Source organism: Protopterus annectens, chromosome 9.part0 (assembly GCF_019279795.1).
Source record: "Protopterus annectens isolate FY-2018-M chromosome 9.part0, PAN1.0, whole genome shotgun sequence".
Classification (NCBI taxonomy): domain Eukaryota; kingdom Metazoa; phylum Chordata; order Ceratodontiformes; family Protopteridae; genus Protopterus; species Protopterus annectens.
The window spans coordinates 560,900,634-560,912,908 of NC_056743.1; the positions used below are offsets into that span (position 1 = coordinate 560,900,634).

General features: G+C 45.5%; 1 protein-coding gene across 1 annotated transcript in view; it reads right to left on the bottom strand.

The window, feature by feature from the left end:
* Positions 1 to 11,244, bottom strand: part of CDS2 (CDP-diacylglycerol synthase 2) — a 371,702-nt gene extending 360,458 nt beyond the window's left edge. The window contains exon 1 of the mRNA XM_044083091.1: positions 11,188 to 11,244. Within this exon, the coding sequence (XP_043939026.1) occupies positions 11,188 to 11,238 (51 nt within the window). The 5' untranslated portion in view covers positions 11,239 to 11,244. The remainder of the gene's footprint in view (positions 1 to 11,187) is intronic.
* Between the last annotated feature and the right edge of the window lie 1,031 nt (positions 11,245 to 12,275).

Sequence of the window (12,275 nt, forward strand, 5' to 3'; positions counted from 1 at the left end):
GGAAAATCTGCTCCACAACCTGACTGTTCAGGGACCACTCGTGAGGCATCAGAAAAGCTCTGCTCAACCTGTTGGTGATCACATTGAACTTCCCCAGAATGTGCGTTGCTACAAGAAAAAGTTGGGAAGACACTGCCCACTGCCACACTCGAATGGGGTATGACTTGGTTCCTCTATGTTTGTTCAGATACCATACCACCAGACAAACTGAGTGGATCTCAATTGTCTCGAGAGAAAGAAAGCTCTGAAGTGCTTGCAACGCTAGTAGCACTGCTCTCATCTCCAAGATATTGATATGCAGATGTACCTCGTGTTCCTGCCATGTGCCTTGGACTGTCCTGCCAAGATAATGACCCCCCACCCAATCTGGGAGGCATCCGTGGTCACTGTGGCAACAGGAGGGAATGGGATGAAGGGCTTTCCCGCATTTAGGTTGCTGGTGTGAAGCCACCAGCGTAGATCTTGCTTGCGCTTGTCTGTGATCATTATAAGATGAGAAAGCAGAAGATGTTGTAGAGACCACTGGGCAAAGAGTAGCCACTGAAGGAGCCTCATATGTAGCCTCGCAAGAGGAACCAGCATAATTGTTGCAGCCATTGTCCCTAACAATTTGAGAACCGTTTTTGCCTTTACTTTTTTCAGAGGCAGCAACGCGTACACCTGTTGTTGCAAATGCTGAATCCTTTCTTGTGGTAAAAACGCCCTCATGGGCACGGTGTCTAACTCGGCGCCTATAAAGGTGACATGCTGAGAGGGCAACAAGGCAGACTCTTCCCAATTTAGAGTAATACCCAATTGTTGACACAGCTTGATAGTGGTGTCTCTGGTCTGTAGTAGCAGATGCCTGGTGGTGGCAGAAAGGAGCCAGTCGACCAGATACGGAAACACTTGGAATCCCTGATGTCTCAAGTGAGCAGTCACCACTGGCATACATTTGGTGAACATCCTGGGGGCTGTGGTGAGACCAAAGGGCAGGGCACGAAATTGGAAATGACTGGCTCCCAGCCGGAAGCATACTTGACTTCTGGATGCCCTGTCCATCTTTATTTGTTAGTAAGCATCCTTGAGGTCGATGGAGCACATCCACACTTCTTTTCCCAACAATGGGAGAATAAATTGCAATGTGACCATTCGGAACTTGGACTTCTTCACATGGAGATTCAAGCAGCTGAGATCCAAGATGGGTCTCAGGTCCCCTGTTCTTTTCAGCACCAAAAAGAATCTGGATTAAGTCCCTAATCCGATCTGGTCTGAGGGGACATGCTGGATGGCTCCTTTTTCTAGCAGCTTTAGAACCTCTGAAGCTGCGGAATCCCTTTGACTGGGTGGAACATCTGGGATTCTTTTGATCGGTTGCGGAGGAGAAGATAAGGGAATGTGATATCCTCCGGAAACTATTATTAATACCCACTGGTCCTGGGTGATGTCTTGCCAGGCTTCTGGGTATAGTGAAATGTGACCCCCGACTGGCTCCGGAGATGCCCAGTTGGGCCTCCCATCAGCAGCGCTTGTAGGGAGAAACACGAAAGGAGTCGTGGTTTCCCTGGTTATGCGGGCCTCCTCTGCCTCTAGGGTGGCATCTACCTGAGTTACCACCCCCTCCCCTGCCTCTAGAGGGGGAATCACTTTGTGCGTCATGAAAAAACCTCTGCGATTTTTTGAACCACATTTTCCCACTCTTCTGGACCTTGGGATACGGTCTAGAAGTCATGGATAAACGGACTCCCACGGCAGACAGAGTTTTTTCCTCTTGCTCGCACCTAGTGAGAGTGTCCTTCACCTTGGTTCCAAACAACGATGAACCATCGAATGGGGCGCTGGTGAATGTAAACTTGAAAGCCTCCGCGAAATTACAGAGGCGCATCCACGAGCGTCTCTGGGAGAAACTCCAGAACTCGCTGCCCTACTCGCTCCTTCGGCTGCGTAAGAGATCAGTCTGATGGAGGAGTTAGCAAGAGAATTTAAGGTAGACATCTGAGCGTTGACTTTCTGAGCCACTGCATCAGAAACCTTACCCTGCAGAGAATCTCTAAACTCTTTCAGGAGATCTCTTTGGAGCCGTGTAAAATATGACAAGTAATTCAGTGACTGCAGAGTAAAGGCCGCTGAAGAAAACATATGCTTCCCATACCGGTCCATGGTCCTAGACTCCTTGTTAGGGGGATGGACGGTAGATGAAGTCTCAGCCAGTTCCTTCTTGGTGGCCGCTGCCACCACCATAGCAAATCTATTGGAATGCCCTTCGTGAGAAAGTCTTTGTCAGTGGGGGCGGACAGAAATTTGTTGGGTCTCCTGGGGACTGGTTCCACAGTGTCAGGAGTTTCCCACACCCTTTGACAAACCAGATCCAGGAGTTCGTCGAAGGGGGGAGAAATCCAGGAGGTGGAGGGTTGAGCTCAAAAGGCCTTCAGGAACACAGACTCCTCTCCTCAGAGGGGGATTTAGAGGGCCAGTAACCTCTCTGCTTCAAGATCTCTTGGATATCAGTGAAAGAGATATCCTCAGAGGACGACTTGGGGGACCCCTCTGATTCCTCGAGGTCGATGTCCGACGCGAGAGACTCTTCCTGGAGTCGATGTTCTTCCTCTTGCAAGTTCTTTTTCTGGGTGGCTCCTCAGGCAAAAACTCTGGGGAACCCGCAGAAAATAGGGGACCACTCATGGAGGTATCCTGAGGCCTTGGGTCTCCGCTGTCCAAGGACAGAGGGCGATCAGAGATTGATACCGGAGCTGGAGGGGGTAAGAGTGTAAGTGCTGTATGATGCAGCTGAGGACCTGGCCAGCACGCTCCGCATGACCTCGAAAGCTGGTCCCCCCCGGATCCAAAGATCAACCAACCGTGGAAGACCTCTGAGAAGGAGTGACAAGGTCCGAATCAAGGGTCAGGCTCACCCAAGGCGAAGCACCGAGAGGGAGGCTAGGAGCTGAAGAGCATATATATATATATATATATATATATATATATATATATATATATATATATATATATATATATAAAACACTTTATAATCTCGAAATTCTGAAGTACCGAATTTCAGAATCCCGAGATCATAATGCCGAAAATTCTAAATACAGAAACCCCAGAAGCGCGAATTTCAAAATCCCGACGTTCAGAGATGTTGAAGTAGCACTTCTGATGTTGCGGTGTTTGAATGGAATTTCAGGTAAGTATGTATGTTTAAGGGTGTTGGTTAAGGGTTTTAGTGTGTGTCAGTGTGTGTTGTGACTGATGTGTGTGCGCAAGGGGAATGTAGGTGTGTGGTGTTTTCGTGTGTGTGCAGTACTACCCTGGAGTTAGTATATTTAAGAAGGGGGAGTGTGTGTTTGTGGGGGGGGCATAGCCCACCACATGGGGGTGCATTGGGGCTTGCCACCCCCCACTTGTATGTAGTGTAGGTTTGCGTGTGGGGGGAAAGGTGTGTGCGCATGTGTGGTGTCTGGTTAGTGTAGGAATAGCAATTTCAAAATTCGTGCTTTTGGGATTTCGGTACTTAGTGCTATCGGGCTTTATGGTCTCAAAATTCTGAGATTCGGTATTTCAGGATTATAAAGTGAATCCATATATATATATATATATATATATATATATTTTTTTTTTATTTTATACACACACACACACACACACACACACACACACGATACATTAATTATTCATATTTGTAGCAGTGGCTCGATTATACTTATATTCAAATTAGGTATTTGAAGAATGATAATCAAGTCAGATCAGACTCTTTAAATTTTAGAATTTATGTCGTACCTTTATAAGCACATTTATAAACATTTTTTAATCTTTTTAGCCATCTGAAGTGCATTTCTTAAAAAGGACGAAAGCACATAATGGTTTTGTGTTTTACACTAAATGTTAGTTTTAGAATACCTACGGCTCCTGTTTCTCATCCCACAGATCCTACTCTAGGATATTTATCAGTTCAGTAGAGAGGCTGGACAGAGTGGAATATTTTTAATGCCAGTTAAGGGTCCAGTGCCACTTGTAAAGGTACTGCTGTGTGACTGGAAAATATACTGACACTCAGAGTTGCTATTGGGAAGGTCAACACACAGCTGTACTGTTCAGGCAGCATGAAGGACATTTGCCCAGCTACACATGCAATCCCAGCATCCAAACTGTAGCTGCTGGTACCTTACACTGGTCGTTGCAAGGTCAGCACTACAGAGAGTCCCAGTGACACCTGTAAAGGTGCTGTTGTGTGACTAGAAAATGTGCTGACCTTTGGGACTAATGTCAGTAATGCTGGGACATAGCTGTACTAGTCAGTCAGTATGAAGCACATCAAGCTCAGACACGCATGCAATCCCAGTAACAAACAAAATAACTGATGGCACTAGCACAGGGTACACATGCATCACTGGCGATGGGTACGCCTAATCACTGCCGATGGGTACAACACTTGGGAAGAATACAGCAATGGACCATGCATAGGTGCCAAACAGGGTAATGGAAAAATTAACAGCAGGTTTAGAATTCAGGGTGGCCTTGGGACAAAGTACAGTTTTGTACCTACCATAAATGTAGATGTTAAGAGTGCTAATACAGCCGCAGTCATAACAGATGGGTTATCCTGCCGTCAGGCGGGTCCTCAGTCGGCCGAATTCCAAAGTCTAGGTCCGGCGTCGGTTGTCGTTGCTTCTTCCCTGACGTCAGTGCGGCAGGGGTATAAAAGAACCAGCCGACGCCATCTTCTTCAGTTTTTCTTGCCCCAGATGTCAGGTGCCCCCAGAAGGAAGGCAAAACATAAACGTATGTAATAATGCAATATAGAGTAATCAAAAACAGTAGTTTGCAAGCAAATACACCATAAAAGAATACCCCAATCAGGTTGTATGAGAAGGTGTTTGTCATAAGACCTGTCCCAAGAGGGGATGGAGGGAGGGGAAACCTGGACTGCAGCTGTATTAGCACTCGAACATCTACATTTATGGTAGGTACAAAACTGTGCTATGTTCATCGTGCATACAGCTGCAGTCATAACAGATGGGTAGAATCCCAAAGCTAAAAAGGGGTGGCAGGCGCTAAGTGGAACTAGGAGGAGCAAGGATGCCCTGCAAGACTGCTGTGGCAAAGCCCGCTCTAGATTTAGACTAAAGCGGAAGGTGATGGTGCTTGGAGAAAGTGTACACAGAACTCCAAGTGGCTGCTTTCAAAATGTCCTTGGTAGGAACCCCCCTGAGGAAAGCTGCAGAGGTAGCTGTGGCCCTTGAGTGGGATCTGATGCTTGAAGGCACAGTTTTTCCATGAAATGAGTAACAAAAGTGTATGCAGTGGGCTATCCATTTTGAGATTGTCTGTTTGGAGATAGCCTTTCCTTGAGCACCCGTAGCATAGGACACAAAGAGCTGCTCGGATTTTCTGAATGGCTTTGTCCTGCCCAAATAATAACGAAGTTGTCTGTGAATGTCCAAGGAATGTAGTAGTCTTTCCCCTTTGTTTTGTGGGTTAGGGTAAAAGGTAGGTAAGTGGATAGTCTGATTCAAGGCTACACTGGATACTACCTTTGGCATAAAGGAAGGGTTGGTTCATAAGGAAACTCTGTCCTGATGGAAAATGATGAAAGGTTGCACAGCCATGAGGGCCTGTAGTTCAGAAACCCTGCGTGCTGAGGTGATAGCCAGAAGGAAGGCTGTTTTCAATGACAAATATTGCAATTCTGTTGAAGCAGCTGGCTCAAATGGAGGCAGGGTCAGTTTTTCCAAAATGAAGTTGAGGTCCCAAGCAGGTACTGGTGGTTTCCTTGGGGGTTTTATATTCTTAGCCCCTCTGAGGAACTGTCTTAAAAGAGGATGAGAGAATAACGGAGGATCTGTGCTGTATTGTGCAGAAATGGCTGAAGCATGGATTTCGATGGAGGAGAAGGAAAGTCCACTGTTTAACATCTCAGCTAGGTACTGTAATATTTGAGGCAAATTTATTACCCGAGGATTCTGGCCCTTTTTCTGATTCCAGGCACAAAACTGTTTCCATTTGGCGGAGTAAGCTTTTCTAGTAGAAGGTCTTCTGGCCTCCAAGATGACATCCTGCACCTCCTTGGAGAGGAGGGTCTGTTGGGAAATCAAGGGATTCTCCATGCGGCTAGATTGAGGGTTTTCAGCTGACTGTGAAGAGTTTTGAAGTTGTGCTGGGACAACAGAAGAGGCACTAGAGGCAGGGTCCATGGTGGGGACTGCGTCAGGCTCTTCAGGAGTGGATACCAGTGTTGCCTTGGCCAATATGGAGCAATGAGAATCATGTTTGGCCTCTCTGCTCTGGCTTTTAATAGAACGTTGGGCAGCAGAGGAAGAGGTGGAAAGGCATAGACTGTCAATGTTGTCCAATTGAAAGAAAGTGCGTCCACTTTCCAGGCCTGTGGATGATAGGTCCTTGAACAAAATTTTTTCAGTTGGTAATTTCTGTGGGTAGCAAAGAGATCCATGTCTGGCTGTCCCCATGCCTGAGTTATCTTTGCGAAAACTTGAGGATGCAACTTCCATTTCGTGTGGATCTGTCATATTTCTGCTTAGTCTGTCTGCCAGTGTGTTTTCCTTCCCTGGCAGGAATTGTGCTTGAAGTTGGATTTGCAATTCCAGAGCCGTGTTCCAAAGGGACATGGCTAGTCTGCACAGGGGGTATGAATGAGTTCCTCCCTGTTTGTTTATGTACCACATCACTGTGGTGTTGTCTGTCCTTATTAATAGCTGGCCTGGATGCAGTAGGTCTTTGAAGGCCATAATAGCATTTTGCACTGCTAGCATTTCCTTTTGATTGATGTGTAGGTGCTTCTCTTTTTGGGACCATTTTCCCTGAATGCACTGATCTGTCATGTGCGCCCCCCAGGTGTAGTCCGAGGCGTCTGTTGTGATGATTTGATTTGCTTGAGGTATGCAGAAGGGGAGACCTATGTTTCATTGGCATGCTTGAGCCCACCACAGAAATTCCTTTTGAAGACATGGAATGAGTGGTATAATTGTTTCCAAACTGTGGCTGTGTTGAGACTAAGTTTTTTTAGGTACAATTGAAGTTTCCTCATATGCAGCTTTGCACATGGGATCAGCAGGATGCAAGATGCCATGAATCCCAGAGCCTGCAGGACTTTCCTTGCAGTCAGCCTGGTGAAGGTTGCCATTTTGCTGAAGTATTGAGATAGTTGCCCTTGCTTCTCTGGCATGAGGTAGGCCATCTGGGTGTTTGTATTCAAGCTGGCACCCAGGAAAATTATTGTTTGAGAGGGTATTAGTTTTGATTTCTTTTTGTTGACTGTGTATCCCAGAAAGTTCAACAGTTTTATTACAAACGCCAGGTGTTTCAGAAGAATGTGTTTGCTGTCCGCTTGGATCAGGCAGTCATCCAGATATGGGTATGTTTGTATCCCTTGAAGTCTGCAAAAGGCAATTACTGATGCCAGGCATTTCGTAAACACTCTGGGCGCAGTAGATAAGCCAAAGGGCAATGCAGAGAATTGATAATGGGTTGAACCTGCAAGAAATCTGAGGTATCTTCTGCAATCTTGTCTGATAGGGACATGCAGGTATGCCTCCTTGAGGTCCAATGTTACCAGCCAAGACTCCTTGCCCAGCATGGGAAGAAGCTGCTGTAATGTGAGCATCTTGAATTTTGGCAGTAAATATGTGTTTAGGATGGATAGGTCTAAAATAGGTCTCCAATCTTTGTCCTTCCTTGGTACCAGGAATAGTCTTGAATAAAAACCTTGACCTTGTTCTTTTGTAGGTACCTCTTGAATAGCTTTCATGTCCATGAGAGCTGAAATTTGTTTTTGTGCCTCTGCCCTTTGATTTTGTGGCAGGTTTGGCACGCCTCTCATTTTTGGAAGGGTGTGAAAGTAGAATCTGTAGCCTCTGTCTATAATGTCCAGGATCCATTTGTCTTTTGTGACAATATGCCAATTTTTTGAAAATAATGCCAGTTTTCCGCCTAAAGGTGCTGCCATTAAAACTTTGCTTGGCATGCAAAGGGGAAAGTCATTGTGTCTGCTTTCTGAATGACTGTGATCTATCTTCTCCACCTCTTGGGGTAGGTGCTTGCCATTGTCTGGCTCTGAATGGTCCTTGAGATTGCCCTCTACCCCTCGGGCGCCTGTATCTGCCTCTGAGGTCTGTCCGTGGCTGGAAAGGACCAATATTTTGAAGGCCAGTTTCTGCTGAAACGTGGTGGCTGTACCTGTAGGAAATCTTTCACTGTTTGCATTGATCTTGCCTTTTCCTCCATTTTCCTTAGTACCACCTCAACTTTAAGACCAAACAATACATCTTTTTGAAGAGGTACATCTAGTAATTTAGCTTTGACATGATCTGGTAAGGTTTGCTCTTTGAGCCAAGCATGTCTACGTATGACAGACCCTGTAACAGCAGCTCTACATGAGGCCTCTAAAGCATCAAAACCACACTGCAAGGTATGTTTACCCACTTGCTCTGCACTATGCAACAAATCCTGCAACTCCTTTAAAGCTGGTTGCTCAGGTTGTGTCATTTTGCTTTTCAACTGAGATAACAAAAGCTGTTGATACTTTAACATATGGAACTGACAGTTTAATGCCCTCATGGTTAAAGTGGCCGAGGTGTACACCTTCCCCCCCCCCACCTTTCTAAAGCTCTGGAATCTCTCTCTGAAGGTAATGGGTTTTTAGCAGTTGAGGCCTTAATTCCCTTGGGACCCTGTGAAATAGTTTCTGGGTCAGCAGCATGGCTTTTGTATAGGAACTGGTGTGAATCAGGAACCCGGTAATACCTGTCAGGTTTAACAGGAGCTGGAGGTAAAGAATCTGGGTTGAGGCTGGCTTCTGTGTACACTTCATCTAATATATCTAAGACAGGAGGGATAGCCAGAGGCCTGTGCTGGGGAAGCAAGAGAAAATCCCTGAGCCTTTTCTTGGAATCTGAGTAATCTTGGCCTTCCCAGTGAAAGTGTTCCCTCAAGGTATGTAGGGTTTCCCCAAAAGAATAGTCCTCGGTGGGGGGGGGGGGGGACCGAGGGAATGGACTCCTCAGCATCAGAGTCTTCAAAAGGGGAATAAGAATATTCCTGGTCCTCAGAATGTTCTGAGGTAATACAGGCTTGATCTGAGGAAGGGGAGTCTTCCTCCAATCTGGGCCTTTTGTCCGAGGGGCGTTGAAAACCCCTGATAAGAGTAATCAAATCCTCAGCCATTTTGAGCATCAGTTTTTTAGGCATGGGGCCTTGAGAGGTGGTCTGTGGTCCTTGTTTTTAGTTTTCATGGCTGCTTTAGATTTTGTGAAGGCCTTAATGGAAAAGGAGGAAGGCCTGAAGACCCCTTGAGAAGTGGCAGGCCTGTCTAAACTCAGTTTCCTCGCCAAGAGTGGTGTCGGTATCTGTAGTTGGAATGGGGGCTGAGGAGCCTGTGACCTTGGGCACAGAAGACACCGGTAATGAAGCATCATCGGTACTCAGGGGCTGCGTAGGCACCTCGCTGAGAACCAGAGCACCGGTAGTCGGCTTTAGCATAGTGTCGGTAGAAGTCGCGGACCTCGTATGTCGGTCCTTATCTTTGCGTCTTTTACTCAAAACTGGAGTCGGAGTATCCGACGACATAATGTAATTAATTTATTTACCAAAATAGTGGTGGGTGAACTCCGCCCGACGCTTAATAGTGCATTTGTTGAATCTAGCGCAAAAACGGCAGGCCGAGACGTCGTGGTCTGGGCCTAAGCAAGGAATACAGAAAGAATGGAAATGTGGTATTTACTTCCCAAATGAAATGCAATTATTAACTTTGTCTGACATCGGTCTGAGGCAAGAAAAGTTTCCCCAATGGGGTACTTAGCTTTCAAGAAGACTTCGGCTGAAATATTTTCGTAAATCTCAGGAGCTGGCCGACCGGCACTTGCGAACTGCTTCTGCTTCGGGCACCATGCGGCAAGAAAGATTGAAGAAGATGGCGTTGGCTGGTTCTTTTATACCCCTGCCGCACTGACGTCAGGGAAGAAGCGATGACAACCGACGCCGGACCTAGACTTTGGAATTCGGCCGACCGAGGACCCGCCTGACGGCAGGATAACCCATCTGTTATGACTGCAGCTGTATGCACGATGAACATCTTGCCTTGGACACCTAATGCAAAGAAACTGTCATTAGTGTAATGGTCTTTGGCACAGGAATCATTACAAAGAAAGCTAAAGAATGCAATGATGAGACCAGCAGTAGGGAAAAAGACAACATCTACAACTCCACTAAGCTCTCCTTGCTCCACCTGCCACTGCAGATCAGACAGCTGGCTATCACTACCTTGCCCTTCAGCTTCATAACTTCCACTAACTTTTCATATACAACAGTGGCAAGGTTAGCCTGGAACCAAGGCAGCTTGTGGCTGGAACAAGCTGCTCTGATGGTCCAGGTATCGATTCCACCTAAAGAAACTAACACCATGTGATCCCCGATCTACAACCAGATTCCTCAAGAGACCACTTCCTAAATTCAGGCTGGATGGACTCAGGTCTATCCAAACAACCAGGGGTCAGAGCTGCAAGCACCACATCACTATCCTCACAGGAGGAGCCAAGATATGCCCCTCCCATCACTCATGACCACCTATGCAACAGTGAAATAGAAAGGAATACTAATCTAATTTGACATAATTCTAATCCCTGCAATGGCCAGAAGGTTGCAAAAAATGTGGACCTGCCTGTGATGAGCCTAGGCCCCATCCAGTCTGCTAAAGGAACTTGTACTGAGGACTCTTCAGCCATTCCTTAGACCAACAAAAGGGACTCTCTCACTAGACTCGATCTCTAACAACTTGTGAAAAATATGAATGCATTTTGACAATCAAAACACAAGCCTGAAAATGAAAGCAGGTATTTTTACCAATGATATCAAGGACTGTAATCTGAACTGTGCAAATTGCAAAAAACAACTAAACTGCTGGTGTGGGGAGTGACAATCTATCAACTTAAGACAGAGTGTGTGTGTGATTGCAGACATATGTCCAAAAAAAAAATCACATCCTGATAAACTGTATTACACCTAAAACTGTAAGGATTAAAGAAGGTTCTTAGGAATGAAAAAAGAGAAAAGTTGTATCCTGACAAACTGCATTACACCTAAAACTGCAAACCACTCATAAAAGAAAATCTGTAAGAAATAAAAATTTACTGTGGAATGGAGTGCAGCCTGGTTTTATGCAACTCGGATGTTAAAAAGCTTCTTTACACTAATACCTACCATGTAAAATTGGAGACGGTAGTGCTTCTTTACCAGGCTCAAGACAAACATGCAGAAACCTAAGAAAGAACACAAACATGATTACATTCTTTGATCTGTTGTAACCGAAAGTCACGTCATATGTTAACTGCATTCCAATCTTTGTAATGTCTCAATCTCAAAGTTTAATTTTGTTGATGAATAAATAGCAGCCTCTACTTGTCATCTGGTATAAAACAAGATGTAATATGACTTACAACATACATACAAAGAAAAAAATCCACAAGTAGATTGGTTTTCTCCCTACTCGTGTAAATGAGAGGCCCATAGAGCTTCAGGTCTTGAGTCTTACCAACTTGGCTAGACTACGGACCAACATGGATATCCAAAGCATCTATAAAACTGTAAAGAGACTTTATGTCTTGCAAGGACAAACACATTAATTTTGCTCATCTTTTCGAGGGGGACAGAGAAACAGTATGCAAGAGGAACATCAAATGATTCCCAAATAATGGCTACAACATATGAAGGTACTGCCAGAGAATGCATCCACCTCTGCAACACAGCTTATATAAAAAATATTCCTAGGCCAGTGCAGCCATGTATCACACCAGGCACATTCTCACTTACATGGGAAGTACCCCAGCTGAAGCTCAACTTTAAGCTAAGATCTGCCCCCCACAGCAGGAATATATATCAACACAGTTTAGAGATTCCTGTGATGCTACCTGTTGCTGCTCAACAGTGAAATTATGTAAGGGTTTCAGGTAGTGACCCATGCACACAAGGAACCATCAAGGGAGAGTCAAGAGAAGAAAATTAATAAATAAAACAGTGCAGTTTTTCATTTATTATATACAAGGCAAAAGTCCAGCAAACGTACAACTATTCAGTCTCAGCATTAAAGTTGCTGCATAGGCTGAGGTCCACAATGCAAGGGTGGTCAGTTAGGCTCTGCTACTTGAACGCCCTCTAATGCAGGCCCATGGACTGTTGTAAGCTACACTGGACACCACTAGTTGAATGCAGTTGCTTGATATGTAGTGTGAAAACGCTAACTAAAACTGAAGGCGCATACCCACTGTTCCAGCATTGCAGGTCCTGCCTAG